Source organism: Ammospiza nelsoni, chromosome Z (assembly GCF_027579445.1).
Source record: "Ammospiza nelsoni isolate bAmmNel1 chromosome Z, bAmmNel1.pri, whole genome shotgun sequence".
NCBI classification, from domain to species: Eukaryota; Metazoa; Chordata; class Aves; order Passeriformes; family Passerellidae; genus Ammospiza; species Ammospiza nelsoni.
This window is the reverse complement of record NC_080669.1, coordinates 55,226,098-55,251,031: the sequence shown is the minus strand read 5'-3', so window position 1 is coordinate 55,251,031 and position 24,934 is coordinate 55,226,098. Positions and strand designations below refer to the sequence as shown.

General features: G+C 37.3%; 1 protein-coding gene across 1 annotated transcript in view; it reads left to right on the top strand.

The window, feature by feature from the left end:
* The window catches only part of NDUFS4 (NADH:ubiquinone oxidoreductase subunit S4), a 47,552-nt gene that overhangs the window by 4,802 nt on the left and 17,816 nt on the right, over positions 1 to 24,934 (top strand). Inside the window, exon 2 of the mRNA XM_059492901.1 lies at positions 16,016 to 16,094. Within this exon, the coding sequence (XP_059348884.1) occupies positions 16,016 to 16,094 (79 nt within the window). The remainder of the gene's footprint in view (positions 1 to 16,015; positions 16,095 to 24,934) is intronic.

The following is a 24,934-nucleotide window of genomic DNA, read 5'->3' as shown; positions in this document are numbered from 1 at the left end:
TTGCAGAAGTTGTATTATTTATTATTTCATCCATCTGTAATACATGTCTGCTGCTTCCTTTATACCACAAAGTATATAAAGGTATGTGTGGTGTTGTCAGGCTCAGACACATCAGAAGCTTTGGTTTTCATTAATAAAAAACATAGTTCTGTATCATTTATCTTTGTTAAAATTACTTCCAGTGACTGATATGATCTACATAGAGAACCTGGAATAAAATTTAAAAACCAGGAGAAAAAGTAGTCTTTTTGCAGTCTTGCCTTAGCTGTATAAGAGAGGTTTATAGATCGTTTCATTTTGGTTACTTACCAGGAAAAAAAGATGTATTTGGCTTTTAAAATATGTATTTGGCTAGAATTTTACAATTTTATCTTAAGTATGTATTTTAGTTGTAATGTGTATCAGAGCAAGTACAGTGAGTCTCAGTATCCTACTGAGATTCTTAATAGCACTGGAGTAAACTGAAATCTGGAATAAAATTCACGCAGTTGTTTTTTTTTTTGCTTGTGAGATTGTGATGACATGGAGCATTGGAGAAGACTCAAGGTGAAAGATATGGAGAGACAGATAGACATAGACAAGGGGAGAAAAATGTGAAATCCACTACAGTTCATACACATAATGAGCATGAGTTTAAAAACAAAACTCCAAGGAATCAGTGAGTGTTGTCTGATCTTGCAGACACCCTGAAGCCATAGTTTGGGAGTAGGTATTTCATGTATCTGAAGTGTGTAATTCCTTTAAAAACTACTCCTTTTGACTCTTGTCCACACTGTTCAGATAGTGATTGTGTGGTTAAGAGAGGGTCTAGGAGCCGAGTCTTGCCTGTTCACTGTGACTGAAAGCAATGTCAGTGGTTATTTATTACAGTCACAGGTCCTTTGACAATGGCTTGTGTCCGGCTCTTGTGAAGGACAGCCCTCTTTCCACAACCATTTTGCATGCTTTGATGAAGAGAGGGGGAAATTTCTGATAAGGAGGATGACTTCAGTCCCTTTGCAGTATTTTATGTAGTATCTCAAAGCTGCTAATCCATCAGTTCTTGAGCAGGTGCAACAGAATAATTTACTCAGGTCTGTTGTGTTCATGGGTTTGCACCATTATGGTGAACCAGAAGGGTGTCTTAGATTTCCTGCTTTTGCCTTCTCTGTTTGATTTTATTGGTGTAGGAGTGCTCCTTGTTTCTTTTGGAGTTGAAAGAGTAAGCTTTGGAAGGCCCCCATGGAGTAATGAAGATGTTGGATTTATTGAAGCATGGGAGCAGTAGAACGGTGCTGTCAATGTGAACAATTCCATCACAGTGAAAAGATGAAAAATACCATGTATTGTGTAGTTTGGTGGTTAGCTCACATTCATCTCATTTGAGTTCTTAAAGTGTCTGGGATTCCTGCAATGTTTGTGAAGGTTTGCATATTTTCAGTATTCGTCTAGAGGAGGAAGAGGACAGTTAGGAAGATGTGCAAGTAAGAGGGGCAGATAGGAAAAAAAGTTTGGGAGAGCCAAAGTTTGAGAAGGTGGCAAGGAGGAGATGTGTTCTTCTGGAAATGGCTGCTTTTCTAATGTACTTATGGAGAAGTAAGTAGAACTTGCATCATGACAGCAAAATGTTCCTGATAAGGCTTCTTAGATTGTTCTTTCTTATTGATCATATGACTTGGGTGACTTTTATTAATTACATTCAGTTCCTTCAGTTTTGGAATTGGAAACCCAGAGGGGAGAAATAACATTTTTCAGAGAGTAAAGGTTAAACAGAGACAAACAGACATATGTGTAAGTTATATTTTGTTGAAAGCTAATTAGTAAATAAGCAACACTCTTCCTTCTCCACTAAAACAAGTGAATGCTCTTCTAATCAGTTTTGTGGCAACTAACTATTGTGGGATCAGCTTGCTTACATAAAGTCTGGCATACTTTTTTTAAAGTGTTGTTACACGTGATAATAACTTCTTTCAAAAATTTACTGATTTGAGAACCTAATAATCTTCTCTCTACTTAGAATATTTGAAGTGGAGTAGAGATAGAATTTAACCCTCAAAACTGCACCAAAACAACAAACAAACAAACAAACAAACTCTCAAAAAAGCTTTGTAGGGTCGAGATGAAATTTGTTGGCAGTAGTATCTTAAAACAGAAGGACATAATACTTTCCTTCAGGGACTAGACAATTTAAAATAGAATCTAACACTGCATTTGAAAAATGACCCTTTATTTTCAAGAAAATCCCTCAAACATTCTTACAGAAAAGACTTTCATGTTGGTATATCCTAATACCAAATATTTGATATCTCAAAGTCTGAGAAATGTAGTTGTAGAACTTGTTGCACTAAGTTGAACCACATTTTTTGTCAAATAAATTAGTCAGTAGTAAGATTATGAAATACCAGATGGATACATGGGGAAAGGGAATAATTATGCCAACTGTCAATGGACAGTGTTTCAAATCTGTGTTACCAAAATAATAAAATTTGCTTTATTGATGTAGGCTTAATATAACATGTTCAACAGATTTAACTCACAGTGGAAAAATATGGCTATTTGGATTTTAAAAATTGCCTTGATTTTGCCTTACTATAGGTTTGAGCATTTTGACTCAATTGACCTTATTATTGTCCATCTTAGATGAAATTGACTGTTTTAAGAGACTGAAATGCTGAGAGTTTTATAGTTAGCAGGGAAGCGTGAACCTACTCACAACTAGTTTAAAAAAAACCCCAAGTTTAACAACTCCTATTTCATACTAATAATTTCGGTAAATTTATATGATCCTTTATAGCTAAATGTTTTATATGTTTTACCCATGTGTAGGTTTTCATTCTTATGATAGTATAGTGCATTTTGCTACGTTTTTAAAATTCTTTTGGAAGCATTTGATTTTGACCATGTTAAAAAATATACCTCTGAAGTATCTTAAGATTGCATCCTTTTTTGTTTCTAAATAAAGAAATCTCTAAACTAGCTGGAGGTAAGCTGAAGAGTTCACATTTTCTTCTTTATAATGTGTGTTTTCATATTTCCTAAGAAATTAATGGTATTATTTCTGTCTGAGTTTCAAAGGGCAGTTGTTCTCTCCTGGCAGTGTAATAGTATGTTTAGGTACTATTTGCTTAACTCTTTCTGGCTGCAGTAGTTTGTGTCTGAATCTTCATTTGACCTATGATGGATGTTGAAGAAGTAGAGTAACTTTTGACTCAACAGGAGAGTCTGTAGGCAGCTCCAGAATGTGTGTGGGCAAACAGTTCTTGCAGCTGCCTATTACTGGGATCTTAACATGAAAGAGTTCATAAACAAGTCTGGTTCTTTTTTTTAAAGTCAGAATTTATGTATTTGATACAAATATTTTTAGACCTTTTATGAATGTTTATTTTATATGTGAACACCTCTGGCATTGTCATTTGTGATCAGTCTATTGAAGTAATCTTCTGCTAAATGTTAATGAAGTAATCCGCTAAGTGTTAGGGATGCTATTTATATTGAAATCCAAACTAAACTTCTGTTGCAGATGAGAGCTGTTGAGTTCTTCATATTTTTTTATAGATTTCAGTAAGTTTTAAGCTAAGATTTTTATGGATATTGCATTTTCAGAAGTTACAATATACCATCTTTTTGCTGCATTTCAAATGAAGGAAAAAGGCAGAAAGCTCTTCATGCAATAGCTTTGACCGTTCTGTCACATATTCAAGGAGTATTTGCATCTGCTGTGGTTATTGGAAGGAAAATTCTGCAAGAGTGGTATATTTTCATATGCCAGTGTTCGTGCCTACCAGAGAAAGAGACAAATAATCTGCATGTTATTTGATCTGAAATTCAAGAATGAGGTTTGCTTCGAAAGCACCAGTGTTGCCTTAAGGCTTTATAAAAGCGTGAGTAATATCAGTACTTGCAGTCTCCTTTTAGAGAGAGAGCTAACAGCTGATTAGATAGTAAGAATATGAAAAGTAAGAAAGAATTGTACTAGTGGAGGAGGAGGGGATCAGTGCATGAGGATTGGTGCACAAGTGAACACACAAATAGGGTAGCTGATGAGGTTATTTTTATTCTCAAAGGTGAATTCTCAAAAATGCTTCTGAAGTGTGCTTACATTAATAAATAATGACAGATGGAAATAAAATTAAATCAGATAATTATGGAAAAACAGAACAGTCAAGCTTTCTTTGAATGTAGACTCCATTTATGTAGCTTGGTCGTTTCATTATATTTCTCTTGAAGTGCACAATAATTTGTCCATCAGTTTAAAGAATTATTGTTCCAAGATTGCAGATGCTGATGCAATATGCAAAAGAAAGGAAGGGGTTTTTTTCCTAGCTAGTGCCATTGTTGCTTGCACTTGTGTGTAGAATAGGAGTTAAAGTTTTGGTGTGATAATTTGTTTTTCAAAACTCCTGTGGGAGACACATAGGTTGCTTACACTGCAGCCAGCTGTTTGTTTTCATCTCAGATGTGTATTGTAGAAGGCAGTACCCACAACTAAAAGCTTGTGTGGTTAGTATAATTTTAAAACAAGGTAAGATTTAAAATCAGTCATTATAGAGAGACTGCATAAAAATTAAGTCCTTTGCTTTGGTTGCAATATGAGACTGAAAACCAAGTGCAGATTAATTGCATAGACTGGAAAAAAACAGTGTTGTATTTTATTTGATAGGAATTAATGACAAGCAAAGTGTCGAGGAGCATCAAAGGCTGTCTACTCCAGAAAGTAAAGCAAGCTGGAAAGTGAGGGTGACCCCAGCAGGGGCAGTGCCCTTACTGACCAGGGCAAGAGCCAGAACCAGGGCTGGAGGTGGGTGCACCTAATGATGCCACTTCAGCAAGGGCTGGAGACCCAAAGTTGAGCTTTTAAATGGAGCTCCAGGGCCATAGGCAGGGGCTGTTCATGGAGGTCTTGTATGAGGCTGGTCATGGCTATTAAGACCTGCTGGTGCCCTTAGTGTCCTGATGCGTGGTCTGAGAGAGTTTGTCTTCAGACTGTCGATGTTAGAGCACTTGAAAACTCAGACTATGTTCTTGCACCTAAGGTGGCACCATTGGTGTATCTTCTCTGAATATAACTCAGTAGTCAAAAATTTATTGAAGTATCATGAGATTTTTCCCCTCAGAGCTGTATAAGAACCATGTGGGCTTGACAGATCAAGTGGTGTGACTAAGGTGTATGACATGGAGTGTAGCTGAGGTACATGATAACTGAGGAATGGCAAGAGTTCAAAGGGGAATTGAGGACAAAGGCTTAGTGTCAGAAAGGAAATTGAAGAGAAAGGTAGCTGAGACAAGGCAAAGTTCACAAAGCAAGTGTGAAATTAAATCATGCAGAGTAATATTACCTAGATTATCCCATTCTCATCTAGAACTCCTAAGAGCATACAGTTTTGAAAAGAAACCTGTATATCATGTTCCATTTGTAAGGCATTTGGCTTTCTCTAACTGGTTTGTACTACAAACATTAATATATAGCTCTTAAATACAGTTTGTCATAGCTGCCCAACAGCTAAGGCTTACTTGCCAAATAGCTTATTTGACATTCACGAACCATTATAAACCAAGATGTAATTTTCCAGTAACACTTTAAAGAATTCCTTTTTGTGTTGTCGTTTATGGTTCAAGTGTTTGAGAGCATTAAGTAAGAAAGCAGTTGCCTTTTATGTGTGTGTGTGTGTATATATATATATATATCTATGTATATACATAGATATGCATACAGATAGATATATATATCGATATATATACTGTGTTTTACAGGCCTTGGATTATTAGAATAAGAATTAATTTAGCTAGTAAATGCAGTCAGATTGAAGGACTAAATCAATAGGAGTGGATAGGGGTGAAATACAGGACTATGCTGTGCCATAAACCAGTTTACAAACACAGAGGAATCTTTACTCTGTTTTTCTGTTTAATGTTAACATGATTCAAAGGCTCTTTTTCAAAATGCACAAAATAAGAGGTGGGATGTGGAACATTAGTTTCATTCCTCACAGTTTTGAAATTAAACCCTTTGACTTTTGTTGTTCCTTCTATAAAGAGAGCACAGTTTTTAGTTTTGTCAAGTTCTATGAATGCCTGAATGTGTGTGTGGGGAATTTGATATTTAGAAAGCACAAACAAAGCAAATGTGTCACCTGGGTATTGCGTCTTTACACCCTCCACAACTTTTCTCTCTTCTTTTTTTAACTTTATTAGGCTTTCTAACTAGAGAATGTAAATTTAGTTGATAGTTGTTATGGGCTGTGCAACATTTGTAGTATTATATGTCTTCCAAATAACTTGCCTATAAGAAATTTCTGGTTTTCAACAGCCTGCTGCTTTCAGATTGTGAACTGAGGTTAATACCTAAGATTAGGTGTTCCAGTTTGGAGAGTAGTGTGTAATGAAATGCTTTATTAGCAACTGTATGGGTGGCAGTAATTCAGAGTTCCTGTGACCTGATAGCTGTTGGACATCTTGCAAATTAGGTATTATATTGCTCTAATTGTAGTATATCTGGTCTCCTTTCATAATGAGTTCTTTTATTTCTAAAACAAAACTGTTTAAATAATTTTGAGTAATTTTGTTCTTAACATGTTAAGCCCCTCTCTCAAAAGTGTTTCCAATCTGTTTTCTATGATATGTCAGAGACCACTGGTGTGCTCTGAGTCATGTGCATGTGAGGGTCAAGGAGCACTGACATGACATTTTTTAGAAGTTTAGTTGCAAGTAATGACTCAGTTTGTATCTAAGCACTTCAAGAAATGTTTTGATACCAGCCTGAGACTTGCAGAGAACTGTTTTAGGATGTGCAGCTGTTGCTTGTGAGTGCGCTGACTTGAACCTTCAGGCTAGCTCTGTGGATTTTTGGTGAACTTTTCCTCAGCTCAAGCTGTTTGCATTAAGCATAAGCTTATACTCAAAATCTCAAAAGACACTAGCTCTGCAGGAGTGGCAGAGGAGTGGCTGAGCTGGCCTGGACATACTGTCTGCTTCATGTGGAGCCTTCTGAAGTACTGGTCTTTGTTGTGCACCCAGTCATGTCACCTCAGTTAGCTGGCTGCTCAAATGGGCTCTGTTTGACTCAGGGAAAGTGCAGGCATGGTGCTAGGCCAGAGCTAGCCTTTTTATTATGTCTTGACTGCAAGAAGTCTGATTAAATGAAGAAAACTGATGGTGGGCAGTTCATGTCTTCGCAGAACTGACTTGTGTCCTGAGGAATCCACTAGGCTGCAGGCGTGGATATAGTGCTCTGATCCTGTGGTAGTTCTGGAAGGACCATTTCTTTACATTGTCAGTGGTTCAGCTGATACTTGTTTGAATATAGCAGGTCAACAGCATTTTCTCACCTGTGGGATAATTAAAGTAGAATCTAAAATAACTAAAATTTTATTATTTTCTATGTGATGACATATTCACTACTTGAAAATGTAGCTAATTTCAAAGAATTATAGAGTATTCTGGGTTGGCAGGGATCCACAAGTATCAGTGAGTCCAGCTCCTGGCCCTGTACAGGAGGGGTCATACCACATGCCTGAGTGCCTTGTCCAAACACCTCTTGAGCCCTGTCTCGCTTGGTGCTGTGACCACTTCTGTGGCAGTGCCCAGTACTCCTCTGTGTGAGGAACCTTTTCCTGACATCCAGCCTAAACCTCACATGACACAGCTTCTTGTTGTTCCCTCAAGTACTGTCACCACAGAGAAGAGATCAGTGCCTGCCCTCCATGTCCTCTCAGAACGAAGTTGCACACTGCAATATGGTCTCTTCATTCTCCCTCAGGCTGAACAGACCAAACTGCTTCTCATGTAGCTTCCCTTCAAGAGCCTTCAACAGTTCCTTTGCCCTCCTGTGGGCATTCTCTAATAGCTTTATGACTTTCTTATACTGTGGCACCCAGAAGTGCCCCCAGCACTGGAGGTGAGGCTGCCCCAGGGCAGAGCAGAGCAGGACAATCCCCTCCCTTGCCTGGCTGCTGATGCTGTCCCTGATGCCCCCAGGACACGCTTGGCCCTCCTGGCTGCCAGGGCACTGCTGGCTCATGTTCAGCTTGCCATGGACCAGAGCCCCAGGGCCCTTTCCATGGCACTGCTGCCCAGCCTCTCATTCCCCAGCCTGTCTGTACACCCAGGGCTGCCCCATGCAGGGTGCAGGATCCAGGACTTGCCCATGTTAAATTTAATCTGGTTTGTGATTGTTAGTCCTTCTGATTGTCAAGATCCCTCTGTGCAGCTGCTCTGCCTTTAACAGCTCCTCCCAATTTAGTATCATTGTCAGATTTACTTGGTATCCCTTCCAGTCCTGCATCCAGGTTGTTAATGAAGATGTTGAAAGTCTTAGGGCCTAAGATGAAGTTCTGTGGGACCCCCCCAGTGACAGGTCCCCAGTCTGATACCACCGCATGCACTGTAACCCTTTGTGCCCAGCCCATGAGCCGGTTCTCACCCATCCCATGATGTGTTTGTCCAGCTGTGAGCTGGACATTTTGTCCAGAAGGATCCTATGAGGGACATTATTGAAAGCTTTGTTGAAATCCAGAAAGATCACATCAGCTGGCTTCTCTTGAACAGCTAGGTGTATTACCTTGTCATAAAAGGAAATTGTCAAGCAGAACTGTTCCTTCATGAAGCTGTGCTGGCTGTGACTGTTCTTCAGGTGTTTTTCAGTAATTCTCAGAATGGTCTTCTCCAGAACTTTATCAGGCGCTGAAGTGAGACTGACAGGCCTGTAGTTTAGTATTTGTAAAGACAGGTTAACTTAATATTTAGCTTCAACGTTCCAAACCACAAGTCAAATGCTTATTTCCATGTTAATTTAGTACATTTATATAACCATTGCTTCTTTTTGTAAGTTTTGCCTGACAGGAAAGCATAGTCAGTTCTTGCCCTGTTTTCCAAACATGCAACTAGAAAAAAATAATTTATTGCATATGAACTTATTAGCAAGTAAAGACAGTGTCTGTTTATTTATATTTTAATTTATATAATTTCAGCAACTTACTACAGAAATTTCAGTAGTTTAGATAAATTAATACTGCATTCATCCATTTAGAAACATAATTTACTCTGTTTAACATCATTTTCTAGGCAAAGGAAAAAGTATGATCAGCCAACTTCATCAGGGTATGAAAATATTATTTATTAATGAGGAACTTTGTTTTCCTCCCAACACGAAAGTTCATCCTGCCGTTCATACTACAAAATAGAGCTACATGTCGCCATAGGCAGTGTTTGGCACTATGCTCCATATTTTACTTGTGTAGGAAAGTAGTAAGACTAGTAAGTGAAACCGAGTAAAAATAAAATACCATTGACTCTGTTAAGTCATTATCACTTCAACTACAGTAGTGACTTTAATACCAAGGAAATATTATCCCACTGTGTTCAAATTAATCTCTCAGAAGTTTAACTTTGGAAGTTGTCTTTATAAAAATGCATTTTGTTGGGGCTAAAAAAATATATATATTATGTTGAATAGTGTGATCTGTATTGTATTTAACATTGCATCATTATTTCCTGTATTTTATGTGCCAGAACTTCATATTGATTTGTATTGTCTGTTTATTCACAGTGTATGACTAGGTTGCGTGCTGTGGAAGTTGTTAGCTGGTGGTGTTTCTTTTTGTTCTTTTTGTTCAGAGTTTAATGTTTTTATGGTGGCTGCACATTATGAAGCTTGTATTATTAGAAATGCAATAATATTAGATGCAATAATATTTAAAAGGTTGGTTTTCTAAAAACTAATAATATTCAGTCTATTGCATTGTTCATCATGGCTTCTGCATATACGTATATTCACATCCACTGATGCCCTGGTTTTTCAGTGTCAAAATACTTAAAACATGCTTTACACTTATTTCTTGATGACTGTCTTTATTTCTCATGTAGTACATAGGGCTTTCTTCAAGACTTTTTTTTTACCTATACGTTATGATTTGATTACCTGTTTGGTGATACCTGGGGTTTTTTTACCACATCTCCAACAGCTGACCAAAAGGGGGTGCTAATAGATCAAACAGTCAGATGTGTTGCATAAAGAGGTTAAGGAAAAGTTTTTGTGCAATGGTTTCAAGTTCCATCTACTGAATTGTGTCAGGTAGATACAAGTTTTCACATCTGGATGTTGTGTAAACATTCCAATCAGAGCACTGGTCTCCATGGAAGGCAAATTCATGCCGTGTAAATATGGCATCTTCTTACTATGAAGGGGTTAAACGTAGGTTATTTAGCAGATATTTACGGTGGTAAAATTTGTTGAGTTTTAGCAGTTGAATACATATACCCAAAATAACCAAGTAATAGGTTCGAGTCAGATGCCTTAATTCAGATACCACAAAAGACCTCCACTGACCATTTTTTTACTGTTTGGTTTCTTCTGTTCAACGGAAGTTAATGGCTTCAGGAGAGCTGGGGTCTATAACTTAAGAAGGGAAGACCTAAGAATCTTCCCTGCAGCAAGGAACTGCTATGTCCTTATCCCACAGTGGTAAAAGATGGTTGAGCGACCTGATACTGTTATGAATATTGTAGTTTTCCAGTAGACTGAAGAACTTCAGTAGCTTCTCACTGGACTCCTTCATTTGTGTAGCAGGGATGTGGAAACCATTTGTGACTTTGGTGTAACTACAGATAATGGTGGAAAGGGAATACATACTTATCATGGAAGACATGGTTAGTTGATCACAGCATTTGTTTCTTCCAGACGCATGGTACCTGCAGAAAGTTTTGAATTCTACAAAGACATATTTTTTCTGGTAGTCCTCATTCATTCTGTGTTACTGAGCTCATATAAGAGTTACAAGTATTTAATAAGATCATGTAGTTTAGTCTTTGCCAAATATCTGTTCCTGTCTTCTCTATACAGTGTAAAAACATTTTACATTTATTGTGAGACTCTAAAATAACAAATGGTAGCCATAATTATTTCTAGATGCAATGTCCAGTTCTACTATGCCTCACTGAAGAACTGTTCACAGTGGAAGGAAAAGTTACTTTGGCCTTTTTAAAATTCCTAACACTGAGACCCTGAAATATCATTAAAGCATATTGTTTTGTAGCATATATATATATAACAAAGCCTATGCTGAAGTAATCAGATAGGTGGTAAAGACAAAATTTTGGTAAACAATGTTACAGTTTAAATGAACTGTAGAAATTAGTATAATGAAATTATCATAAACTACAGATAATCTTAACTTACAGTAGTGTAAAATAATGGTATAAGGTTATATAGATCAAGATTGAGGAATTGAGATTCCCAACACAATGGCATAGGATAGGGAGAAAATCCTTTTGCCAATATGAATGAAATGACATTTAGATGGTGGACTCAAAAGATAAAGGAGCTGCTATACTGTTGGAAAGTATATGGACAATCCTAAAGGAGAGAGGTGACTTTTTTAGTAAACCTTAATTTTTGTTTTACATCATTTTGAAGAGTTTTTGTTTTAAAAGGCGGGCTTTTACAATAAACCTAGATTTTTACATTTGAACGCCTGTTTATTCATCACTGACAAGCTCACTATAAGGAAAGCATTTGGGCATATTCACAACAGAGCTCTGGCCAGCTTGGAACCTTGTCACACTTTGTTTATTAGATAGTAACCATGAAGGAAGTTCATTTGGTATGTGTTCTGAATTGGTCATTAATGAGCCTATAGGATAGCAAGATTTATTGTTGCTAGCTACATGTAAAGCTTTCTCTATAGTTTCTGAAATTCTGAATTATTTTAACAGTCTATTTGTAATTATTCTAAGTATTCTGTGTACAATAATTCTAAATCAGAGTTTGATTAGACTTGGAACAGGGTAGAAGTAGAACTTCCTCTCATCCCAAGATATTTTAACAGGGGAAAAAAAGCATAAGCAGTCAAAAAGAAGCGAATGGGTAATATATACCCTATTATGCACAGAGAGAAAGAAAGAAAGCATATTTCCTTTCCAGAGGTTAGTGATAGGAAAAAGCAGTAGGATCTTGTGAGAATGGAACTGTAGTTGCAGTTGAGGTTGTAGTTGCAGTTAGGGCTGAGTTGTACTCAATGAGCTTGAAGGTCACTTCCAACCCAGTGATTGTGTGATTCTGTTTGCAAATGTGTATTCTAGACTTCTGCAAGATTATCCGTCAGAAAAACTACCTAAAAGTCAAGGTGGATGTGGGCAAATATTAATAGGTAATTTTGTGAGAGTTACTGTACTGTTGAGGATGAAATAAAAGGCTTAACTCAAGTGTTAACTTAAGTGGTTTAGATTGCAAATTCATTTAACTTGAAGGCATAATAGATATTATAAAGTTGCCATTGTCAGAGTTTGAGAAGAGAGCCTGGTGTGAAAGAGGTGCATTTCCTGGTTCTGTCCTCAGATTAGTGCCTGATATTAGCTACACACTTCCAATGAAGCCTGCTGAAAATTGAACAGGCATTCTGGGAATCAAGCTACACTTCCTATTAACTTTCAAATAGCAGTGTTGAAGTTCACATGACATTTTAGAGTTGCTGGTTTTTCCAAACTTCAGATTACTTTCTGTGAGAGATGCAGCAAATAGAAATATCGTAAGCCAGTTATCTTTAACGCGTAACTGGTGTTTTATGTATTTTCACCTGGAGGTCTCTCCTCCACTGGCTTGAGATTCACTTTCCTAGTCCAAAAGCCAATTTTCAACCACTCTTCAATTAGGAAGTTCTTAGAGAAAGTGTGTTCTGTCCAACTCATTGCAGTCTAGGGACGGACAGAAGGCAGCTCATTTAAGAAGTGTACAGGGTTGTAAATTCCAGTAACAGTTGTGTGTTTTCTAGAATTGTGTAGTCAACGGAAATGTCTTTGAAAAATGATGAAGAGGAGAAGTTGACGTAGGTTAGTAAGCTGTCCTTGTGCTTTTGAGGAATAGCCAGAATATCATGGAGAGCTATAAGGTATGAAGCCTTGGAAGTTTTCCCAGTTGACAGAGTCATCTCATGCTAAAAGCCAGCTCCCTCTGTGTAAAATGTTGAAGCATCTCAGAAGGAGATTCTGTCCACCTTTAATCTGGTGGGGTTTTTACCCTGCTCTTTATCATGGTGTTAGTAAAAACAATGTCTAATGATGTAATGCTGAGTGGAAATAATTTTCAAGGGCATGGCATTTGTACTTTTTAAAGCTGGTAAATGCTTTTCCAGTTTAAAACAAAACAAGCCACTCTCAACCATGTTCAAACTAAATTGTGCTAGATTTTGTTCATAACTGAATTTGTTTTACAAGAAAAAGTATCCTCCTGATCAGCCTTTTTACAACCTTTACATACCTGAATGTTTACATATTGATTAGACATTTCCACAGAACAAGCTTCAGAGAACTTCTTGATTCATAGTCTAGATGAGTTTTCTTTAGAGAACGAAATAATTAAATTGCATAATCCTATGTCTTTCTTATGGACAGATGTTAAGTAATGTAGTGAACACTGTATCACATGAAATTCCAGGAATACCTGCAGAATATTACTTTGATAGTAAAGCTACTGTAGTGGAGAAGAAAATAATTTTCCTGTTGCAATGTTGGGTTTTTTTTCCTTATTTAAGGTTGAATATTTTCTGGCTTTAGCTGCTTAAGTCTGGAACACAAGTGTAATGCTGCTGTTCAGCATGCTCTTAGGATAACATCTCTCTTGGTGTGTATTTGAATATGGACCAAGTAACAGCCTGTTCTCCTAGTGCTCCAGTATCTCTCTATTCTGTTTTTATGATGTATTCTTTTACATGTCAACTTAAAAAATACTGGCTGTATTGAGCCAGAAGCATTCTGGTACAGAGATTTTGAGCTAGCAAAGTAGTTACCTTGAGTTTTTATGAAATAATTTGGCTTCCTTGCACTGGAAAACTTCTGTGTTCTGAAATAAAGTAACTTTCCTGACAGATTTTGTCACTTTAAATAGGAATAGGTCTGTCTGTCCATGCCACAGAGTTATGTGAGTATATAAACTTTGTGCTTTGGAGATGTTTTTGAAGTTGCTAAAGGCAGAGGGAAGATAATTAAATAGAATGTAATCTGTGTTGAAAGTATTGATTTTTATTAGATATTTAACTGAACTTTGTTGTAGTTATTTAGTTTCAGAAGGTTTTTGTAGAGAAAACTGAATTCCTGCATTTTTGTTCCTCATTTCTTTAAAATGGCCTTAATCAAATATGGAGCACACTGTTGTCTACCTGGATTTCTCCCAGGGTTTTGATGTGCTTTGTCAAAGCCTCCTCCCAGAACAGCTGGTGCACCACAGTCTAGTGAAGTGGTCCATGCAGTGGGTGGGGAACTGGCTGACAGGCAGCACTCAGAGGGTGGTGGTGCCTCGCTCCTTTTCACATTGCCAACCTGTTGCAGGTGGGGTCCCCAGGGATCAGCTTTGGGCCCAGCACTGTTTGATTTCTTCATAAGTGATCCATGGTGGGATCCTGGCAAACCCTGATAAAAGTTTGCTGGTGATACCAAACTGAGTGGGGAAGTGGACACTTTGGAAAGGAAATTCATCCTGTAGGAAGATCTAAACAGGCTAGAAAAGTGGGCTAACAAGATCCTTATGAAGTTCATCAAGAGCAAATTGCTGTTCAGCCTGGGAAATCGTAATCCCGAACTGCAGCATAGTCTGGGATTTACCCGACTGGGGACTAACTTTGGGGTGAGGGACTGGGGGTCCTGAGGAAAACAGTCTCAGTGTTTGTAGACAGTTGCTTCTGAGCAAAGAGAGGAAATGGTTTGCTGGGTTGCATCAACAAAAGCATAACCAGCAGAGATGAAGAAGTTATGATCCCACTTTTCTCAGCGCTTCTCAGGCCATACCTGCAATACTACATGGACAGGCTGGAGAGGATCCAAAGAAAGGCCACAAAGGTCATCAAAGGACAAGGAAGCCTGGCACATGAGGAAAGGCTGAAAGAACTGGATTGGTTTAGTCTTGAGCAAAGACTCAAGACCATCACCGTGTTCCAGTATTTTAAAAGGTGGTTACAGAGAAGGTGGACACTCCTTTTTACAGTGAGTCACATGCAAAAGAAGCTAATGGTAGAAGTTACTCCTGCTGAGATTTTGGTTAGACACGGGGAAAATTTTTCACAGTGCAGTTAAGTCAGTCAGCTATTGGAACAATCTCCCCTGGGTAGTGGTGGGTTCCTCAGAGTTGGACAATTCAAAGATTCAGCTGGACTGGGTGTTGGGCCATCTTGTCTAGACCATGCTTTTGCCAAGAAAGGTTGAAACAGATGGTCCTTGAGGTTCTCTTCCAACCTGGTATTCTATCATGAGGTCAGAGAATTAAGTTTCTTGGCTTGTTTCACCTGCTGTTGCATTATTTCGCCAAAAGATGATTTGTACTCAAAGGGCCTAATCCTGTCATTAGTGACATAATGTAAGCAAAGTGCAAATCTAGTTAATTCAGTGATGTGGAATTGTGTTCTCTGTTTCCATATGTATCTTACAGATTTAGCAATTATGCAAGAGGATAAATTGTATTTCTTGGAAATGAATAAGCTGACCCAAAATTATTTAGAAATTAAGCAAAATAGTTGTTTTGCCCACTCACAACCTGAAAACTATGCTTGCAGCATCAACTTAGAGTTTGTTTAGTCATTTTTTTTTATTGGTTTGGGTTTTTTTGAATTTGTTAATGTCCTGTTATTGACGTGTAGAATTGGAGCTTTACCATTGCAAGTAGATTTAGGATTTTTTCCTCTGATGCCATCAGTTTAAGGATCAGAGTTCCAGAATGCTTGCAGCAGCCTTGTATTTTTCTGTCTGTTCGTGACAAATCAGCTACTGTACATTCATATAGAGCAGTACAGTCCTTGCCACTGGCAGTCTCTCTGTGACAGAGAGCCTGTAGGCTGACATAAAGTGCAGCCTGTTGTGAACTGCTAAGTGGGAGTCTGCCAAAAACTCAGCAGACAGAACTAATTGGGGAGAAAAAGGATTTTTGTGCCCTCATCTCTCCCTCTTCAATTTTTTTTACAAGACGGATATTGTTAAAGTAACTTGTTTATGTAAGATTTGTCTGCCTCTATTTTCTCATTGCATGAATCATTTTTTAACTTCAAGTCTTGCACTGCAGGTCACTGAGCACTTCCACATGGCGGCTGGCGCAGAACCAAACTCGAGACACGCAACTCATCACAGTTGATGAAAAATTGGTAAGAGTTTTCTACTGAATACTATGATACAGCCTTCAGGGTTATTTCTGCACAATAGGCATTCAGTATGGTATTCTGCGTTCTTCTAGGAAAGCCGTATAAAAGTGAACTACAAAGCAACAGTCCTTTATACACTTTTAAAAGTGGAACATCAGTAAAACATAAGTATGCAAATGAATATGGCATTCAAAGTGTGAAGCAATGTAAAATGATGAGTACCTTGTTTATTATTGTAATATTTTAGTCAAAGACCAATTTGAGCTGTAATTGATAATGAGTTTATTCTTTTTGAAGTTTAGGTATATTTTCTGTGTAGTGAAATTATACAGAATTTGCCAGCTTCCTGAAATTTTCTTCATTGGTGCCCAAGATACTGTGTAAAGATATATCATGGAAGATTATTGTTACTATGCACATACACTCTAGCTTTTGAATATGCATGAAAGTTAGATTACAACTGGAAACAAATGCATAACATTCTTCTGCTAATCAGTAGCAGATCAGAAATTTGGCAATCTTTTCTTGTAACTTTTTCCATAATGTGTGGTCTGTTACTCTAGATGCAACCTGACACTTATGTTTACATTATTCAATAGTATAATTTTTGTAAGACTTCTTGGTCACAGCAGAAGCATGCCTTTCATTGGTTTTCATATCGCTTTTGAATCTCCAGGAAAAAAATGTTCCTATCCTATGTACCAGACAGTTCACATTGTATTTATCTTTTTTGTATCCCTGAAGCTATATGAACTACCTAAGAAATCTTTGGAATTTATATTTATAAATTGTGCGTTTGTGATGATACGTACAAGTTGAAACAGCTGAAGTTTAACAGACTGTTGGAAAAAAACCACACTTTAACAGCTCTTTAGGGCTTTTTTCTCTTATGCTTTGTATATAGATGTAGCAATAATAATTACATGCGAGTAAAAAAATTAATCAGTTACTTCATAAACTTCTTTCTGAATTTGAGAAGTAACAGTATAATCTTGGATTTAAAAATTAAGGAAAAAATAGTACTTTATTCTCACAGATATGATTATATTGCTATTCTAGTTGCATAAGTTGGGATCGGGAAATTTGTAGAGATCCTGAGTCACTGTGTAAGTAAGATTGAACAAGTCAGTAGACATACATTTTCCTAAATGACTTCTAAATGTACTGTTCTTTAATGTTAAAATACATATGTACATATATATATTTTAATACAGCTTTTATATCACCTGGAAAGTATCATGTTTCCCTGTTGTGGCCTTGGGTGATGTACGCATACGTCTGAAAAGACTACAATGCAAAGACAGACCCACAAAAAGAAGTACTCTTCTATATTGAATTCAAATGTACATTATCCAAAGTTAGTGTTGTACGTTACCCTGTCTAGCTATGAGAGTTTATACTTCCAGTTGAGTTAAAGTGAAATTAGTTTGAAGTACAGCTATTGAGTTCCTTTAGTGTTATTGTAAATACACTGTACATGGAGTGCATATTTCTAACGTCATTATATGTTGTCATCAAGTTGAAAACTCTAATATCATATTTCCTGAGGTTTTTTGAGATCTCATATAGCATCCATTTATAAGTTTTTTTATGTTGATACATATAATGTATCTAAATTATTATTTTATCTTTATTTCTTTAAGCGTTAGGTTAAATGTCAGACTGAATAGTGTTTTCTTACAATATTGTGCACATAGGCCCACATGCTAAATGCAAAAATCTTTTTTTTCTTTATTAAATTATTATAGGACCTGAAACAAAATGACGGAAAATTAGAAACTTCATTTGTAGATTTCATTAAAGTTTGGGAATAGTTTCCGTAATGTTGTAAATTCATGTTCTTTTAGTGGGCAAAAATTATATCACATTAGCAAGGAAAATTGTCTCAGGGTTTGATGTGGTTTTCAGCTCTTTCAGCATTAGAAGAAGTTCTCTGGACACCTGTTAAATCTCATTTTAATGTAGAGTGCTATCTTACCTTATTTTAGGTTGCTGCAATATATTTCCTAAGTTTAAGTATGATTAATTGCTACCAATTGAAATTAATTTAGCATATTACAGGTGTTTTCTGTTAGTTAATGTTACAAGGCAGAAAACTATTATTTCCAGGCAAGTTGTATTTAAACTGTACTGTGGAAATTGATGCATTACATTTAATTGAAAAGTACTTATTTTCTGTTACAGATTATTAAATCATATTTTGACAGATTTTTCATCTTTGCCATATTTTGAATTTTTTTACTTTTAAAGCTGGACATCACCTCATTACCTTTTACTTGCATTTCAGAAGGAGCAAGAACAGGTGGAAGAGGGGATATGGTTATCCTTGTGAGCCACTCTCATCTTGTGACTTATTTTGAAACTGAATTCTTCTGTGACTTGGTGTTTACAAGGCTGGGAGAGTAATGCTAAAGTTGTTGAAAACTTTTAACTGCATATTGTAGTGAAATTAATCTGCATTTCCAGTGCTCTTGTAGACCCTGTATTCATATGTGTACATCCATATGCTAGAACTTGTTCAACAGAATGATTTGGTTCTAGCAGTGCTAAAATATTCCTTTTATTAAGAAACACAAATTAAATAGAAGATGTATGAGCATCCTGAGATTGAATAATTAGGCAGTAGTCAGTCACTTCGTTACTACAACCTAGACTCTACTCTATTGAATACAACAGAAAAATGAGTACTAATGAAATAGTAGGAAAACCAATAGTTTAGCCACATTCATTTGTCACACTAGAAAAAAGGTGTGTCTCTTTAATGTAAAAGGAGTTAAATGCTGAGTCTATGTAGAACATATCCAAGAAATTATATCTTTGTCTAAGTTATTAGCTGTTTTCAGTGAATACTGAATAAAATAACGTTTAATGAACAGTAAAACCTGAATAAAATAACACACAAAATGAACAAAGCTCAACAGAAATACATTTCTTGCCTCCCATTTTGATTCTCTGGCCACCAATTAGGTCATATTCCAAGAGTCTGGGCAAATAGCTGTGTGAAAAGTAGTCTCTCGAGACCATGCTTGCATTAGGAAATCTGGGCTATAGAGGGCAAAGGCTGTCAGAAGCAAATCTCATTCAGGTAATGTTCCAAATTATTTAACTGTGTGTATGGTATAACATACATCATTATATCATAATTATAAAAAGTCGAAATGGTTTTGCCTGAAAATGGGGATTTGAGCTATTCTAGTTCCTGTGATTTGTTTCAGTTGTTGTGAGTAGGGTGCACCAATACTGTGTGTAGCTAAAAGTCATCCAGTTCAGCATGTCTGGGAATGTTTAAGGAGGCTTCCCAGTCAGTACTTCCCAGTAGGCACTTTGGTGGAGGTTGCTGTTTGCAGCTGAAAGGTTCCCACCAATATCTGCCAATAAAAGGCCTTTTTAATTTACATATATATATATATATATATATGAATATATATATTAGGGCTTGGTCACTGGAGAGTTGTAGTTACCTCACAGATGTTTTTATTCTGTATCAGGCCAAAATAAAATGAGTTGCTGCACAGGGTTAAGCATTCCAGGGAGAGCTACACCGTGCAGTTTAAATGGTACTAAAGTAGTTTTTTCAGCATGGTGAGAACATCTAGGGGCAGACTATTACAAGCATGACAGGCTAAACAGAATGATGCTATTAACATTTCATCGTGTGTCCTGAAGTTGTTTTGTCTATACTGCTAGTTAATCTTTTCTAAGTAGTGGTTCAGAAGTCTTAGTACTGAACCTCAGTAAAGGATCATTTTCTGTCAGACTGTAGACAAACTGTGTAACTCACTGAAGATAACTTGTATAAATCAAACTGGGCACAGAAAATCTGACCCTTTATTTGAGGGTGAGCAGTTCATACTTTTGAAAGGGCACTGAAAATCAGCATATACTGCTCAGCAGCCTAGGCCAGTGATGTAAGTCAGTGTGGATGAAAGAAAGGCCATGATGTCATCTACATGAATTTTAGTAAATCCTTTCCCACGTCTTCCTCCTGAAAAAAAAATACCTGCCCATGGCCCAGATGGGTGTACTTTTCACTCAGGGGAAGCCTGGATGGTCAAGAGTTAAGTACTGAAAGGCCAAGTACAGAGAGTGGTGGTGGATGAAGTCCAGTTTGTACTGATCATAAATGTATATCCCCAGGGCTCAGTATCAGAGCCAGTCCTGTTTGATTTCTGTATTGATGATCTGGTCACGGGGATCGAGTGTACCCTGAGTCAGTTTGTAGACGCCACCAACTTGAACAGGAGTGGTTCCATCTGCTGGAAGGTAGGAGGGCTCTGTAGAGGCATCTGAGCAGGCTGATTGGTGGGTCGAGGCCAGTGGTGTGAAGTTCAGCAAGACCTAAATCCTGCTCTTGGGTCACAATAGCCCCAGGCAGCTCCACAGGCTGGGGCAGAGTGGCTGGAAAGGAGCTGGGGGTGCTGGTGACAGCAGCTGAACATGAGGCAGGCTGTGCCCAGGGGGCCAAGAAGGCCAATGGCATCCTGGCCTGGATCAGCAATGCTGTGGCCAGCAGGGCCAGGGCAGGGATTGTCCCCCTGTGCTGGGCCCTGCTGAGGCCACACCTCCAGTGCTGTGTTCAATTCTGGACCCCTGCAGAAAGACTCCAGGAAAGACATTGAGGGCTGGAGTGAGTGCCGAGAAGGGCAACAGAGCTGGGGAAGTGATGATATTTACTGAGGGAGGTGGAGGTGTTCAGCTTGGAGAAAAGGAGGCTCAGAGCACACATCATTGTTTCCTACAATTACTTGGAAGGAGGACATAGGTGAGATTGGTCTCTTCTCTTAAGCAGCAGTTGATAGGAGAAGAGGAAATGGGTTGGATATTAGGAAAAATTTCTTCACAGGAAAGGGTGTAAAGCATTGGAACAGGCTGCCTCAGGATGTGGTTGAGTCGCCATTCCTCGAGATGTATAAAATATGTGTAGATGTGGCACTTCAGAACATCGTTTAGTGATGGGCTTGGCAGTCCTGAGTTAACAATTGGATTCAATTATCTTACAGGCCTTTGCAGTGATTTCTGTGACTCTTAAAACTATTGTGATAACTGTGTAAAGAATCTTAGCAGCTTCCTTTTGGCTGTGTAGATGTATGATTTAGTGTCTGTCTTAAATCCTTACTGCTAGATAATTCAGAAGTAACAGTGTATTAATAGGATTCTCAGAATATGAACCTTTTACGCAAAAATGTTGTGAAAACACTCCAGTCCATTTTTTCTAGAAGACTGTGTTATTAGCAAACATCACACGGTGTTTTCAGGATTGAGTCATAGTTTGTTCACCATCCAAATCCCAATTTTGGCTAGGATTAAAAATTAGTGAAATTGTATAATCTTTGTTTGATTAAAGAACCCTAGACTTTACTATAATAAACAGTGATAATACTGCAGCTCAAAGTAAAATATACAAACAAGTGAAAAATAGTCTGGAATGATGAAACTTCTTCAAAACTAATCTGACACTCTACCGTGCTATGAAACAAAGGACATAGCAAATCACACTTTAACATGCATTTTAAAGTGTAATCATTGCTTTCCCAAGATCTGAGAGTACATAATACACTACTCAGAAAACCAAAGCAGTAATGTGTCATAAAATTATGTGTGAGACAGCGTGACATTGCATTGAGGACTGTGTGTAGGAACTGTTTTTTCAACTCAGTAAGGAGAAACACTTGGCAAAGTATGTATGTATTAAGGACAGGCTTGCTAGATTTTCTTTTATTGAAACTACTATTTCAGCCAAGAATTCTCCAAGCATTACCACTATGTTAAACAATAAGGATATAGTGGACGTTCTGTTTTGGTTTTTAAAATGCTGTTAACCCATTAACAGTGGGTTAATTCCTTAAGGGTGAGTTGAAGTTGTTCCTAAATTACCTTAATGGAATAAAAAAATTTACAATAATCTTTCATTTAATCCATTCTAGCTGTGATATTTATTTAAGTGGCTACCATAAAGGATTCAATTCAGGACAGTGTTGCTCTGTAGATGAGGATCTAACTGACAAGTTCTTCTGTACTTTATATGTATAGCTCTGAAAAGGACTTGTCATATTCAAGGACAAGGATGGTAATTTCTTTGGGGGCTTAGACTTACTCATTCCCTCCCCCTAGCCTCAAATTTTCCTCCTTTGGCTTGTCGTCCTTCTCTTTTTTTTTTTTTTTTTCTCTAAATTAGATCAGCAGCCTGCTCCAGAATAGTAGAAAATTATTAAAAAATAATAAAGCTGCTATGTAAAATTAGGCTAATCAAGATTTTTTTTCCATCCTTTACTTTGCAAATCTGTTTTGAGAAACAGCTTCTAGTTTTGCACAGAGGGGCTTTGCATATGAAGCCTTTGATATGGAGAAGTACTTTCTTCAGTCATGGTTGTGTCGAGTAAGCAGGTGATCAGCTTATTTGAACTGTGTTGTACTTGAGATTCAAAATTATGAAAAGTGTTTTGTTTGCCTTTGGTCATCTACAGTTCTGTGTTTAGCTGCTCTGATGTTTGAAAGATGCTAGAGGCTGACTAAGGTATAAAACTACATTCTAGAATTATTTCAAACTTCAATTATTTCAATAAAAATGAAATATTCAAAAGAGAAGACCATTAGGAAGTGAAAATGCACATCTGCATTAATAAAACTGTCTAATTTAAGGGTGGACTTGCATAGGGTTAAATGTTTAAAGGCTTTTACTCTGCAGTCACTGATAGTTTATGTGTCCAACTGCATTTTTGCTGCAAAACATAATAGATTAAAAAGTTGTTTTTCTATTTCTCTGTTATACCATGCCCACTCTCCCCTCACCCAGTGAAGATTAAGAAATACTGCTTTGGGGAGGAAAAAAACCTCGTTTAAGTTAAAAAAGCAGTGAAGTGTAATATTTTAAGGGTTTAATGACTCTGGAGATGCTGATAACCTTTCTTACTTCATGTACACCATTCTGGTCTGCCAGAGTATATGTTTGTTTCTAAACATTATTTTTTTGTTTGTTTCTAATTGAAATAACTAGACATATTCTTCTTTATATTTATCGTTGGTAGTTGCATTTGGGCTTAATTACAGTACAAGTTCAGGTGTAGTTACCAGTTTATCTAGTTACGTACATATTTTAAATACTGCTTATTTATTATCTTTTGTTGTTTGGCAATTAAATCCCTTCTTAGTTGGAATATCCTAACTCAATTCAGTCTGTATTACTTGCTACAACTTGTTTTTCTAAGCAGCTGTAGTTCGATGAGGCTTGCAGTGGTTTAGAAAGCCCAGTTGTGTGATAAAGTGCTTTCTGTAAGAATGTCTGTAGGCAACGAGTTACTCTCTGTGATAAAGAAGCTCTCTATAACTCTGACAGTCCAAGTAGAAATTGCCATCACCTTTATCTGTCTTCTAAGAGCAAAAAATATTGCTATATGACTAAAATTCAGTTGAAGATACTTCTGATGTTCAGTTTAGAAGACTACATTTTGCAGGTAGCTCAGAACCCTGTATAAAGTGACAAGATCGTTGTATCCATGAGAGCAATTTCCCTCTCATCCCTATGTAGGTTTATTTTGGGTTTAGGCTGGGGTAAAGGAATTGTATTTCCTTGGTCTGAGAGTCTTTTCTTTTGGTACACAGTAGTGCTCTCTCTGCTGGCTGTTGGAAGGAGGAATGTTTGCGATTGAGGTTACACAACCCTTCGGAGTATCTGTTTTGTCTGGGCTTCCTTCATAGAGCATTACTGTGCAAAAATTTCAAGGTTTCAATCTAGTCCACTTGGTCAAAGTATGTTTTTAGGGTTGGGTTTTTTTCATTTCATTGCATAGTATTTCATTTTCTGTGAACGAATAATGCTTTCGAAGAGTTTGCTGTGATGGCTACTCAGAACAAATTAAAGGAGCATCATTGTGTTGTGTTTAGTTTGGATTCCAAAGGGTTATTCAACATCTAAACACGTACTTAGCTTTGGAAGTCTAAATATGCAAACCGTGTTTCTAACTGCTAGAAAGAATAAGACTAAGTCATTGGTACAACCAAGTAATCAACAGGAGTAAGAAGTAACTTCATTTTTAGAGCTGTTTTGTTCAATAGTTTTTGTTTTTAAAGGAGGATATGTCCATGTTCTCATAAAACAGTTCCATTATCTGAACCTTTTCTAAAAAACCCAAGTTAGTATCCCATGTTATGTTATTAATGTAGTTGACATGAATTCTTCTTGTGTTGCCAGGAATAGTGATTAAATTCCCTGTACATTGCTACTTTTTCTGTGCATTCAGGTGGGTCTTTCTGCCTTTATGTAGTACTAAGTTGTAGAATTAAACCACAAATCCTAGCCTAAGAAAGGCTAGAAAACCACAAATCCTAAGTTTCTTGTACGGACATGAAACCTGGTTCTAGTCATGGAGGTCTAGGTGAACCATTTTATCAAGTCAGGAGGGAAAAGCTTTTCTTGTCTGGAAAGCCTGGTAGTTTCATGGGAATTCTTGAACATCTTGATCATGCTGCAAGAGAGCCTGGGGCTTCTTCAGTGCTTTCTGGCTGTACTCATATCATCAATGACGGAATCAAATGTTTTTCAAATTCTTTATGGCATGTTTCTGAGGAATCTTTGAAGTACTTTCATGTGTCTTTTCTCAAACTGGCAAATTAACCTGTATTAATGGAGAGTGGGACCATGGAGAGAGCATCTGATGTTCAGAACCAGAGTTTTAATATGCCATTTAGTTCTTGTGCTGTGAAACATGCACCGTAGGGCGGTTGCTTAGTCTCTTATATATGTTTTTGGCATACTCAGTTCTACTCACTCTAAGCTTAAAGCAAAAGGAAGTCTTTGCTGATTGGAAAATAACTTCTATCCTATTACCTGTTAGCCTGAAAACTTG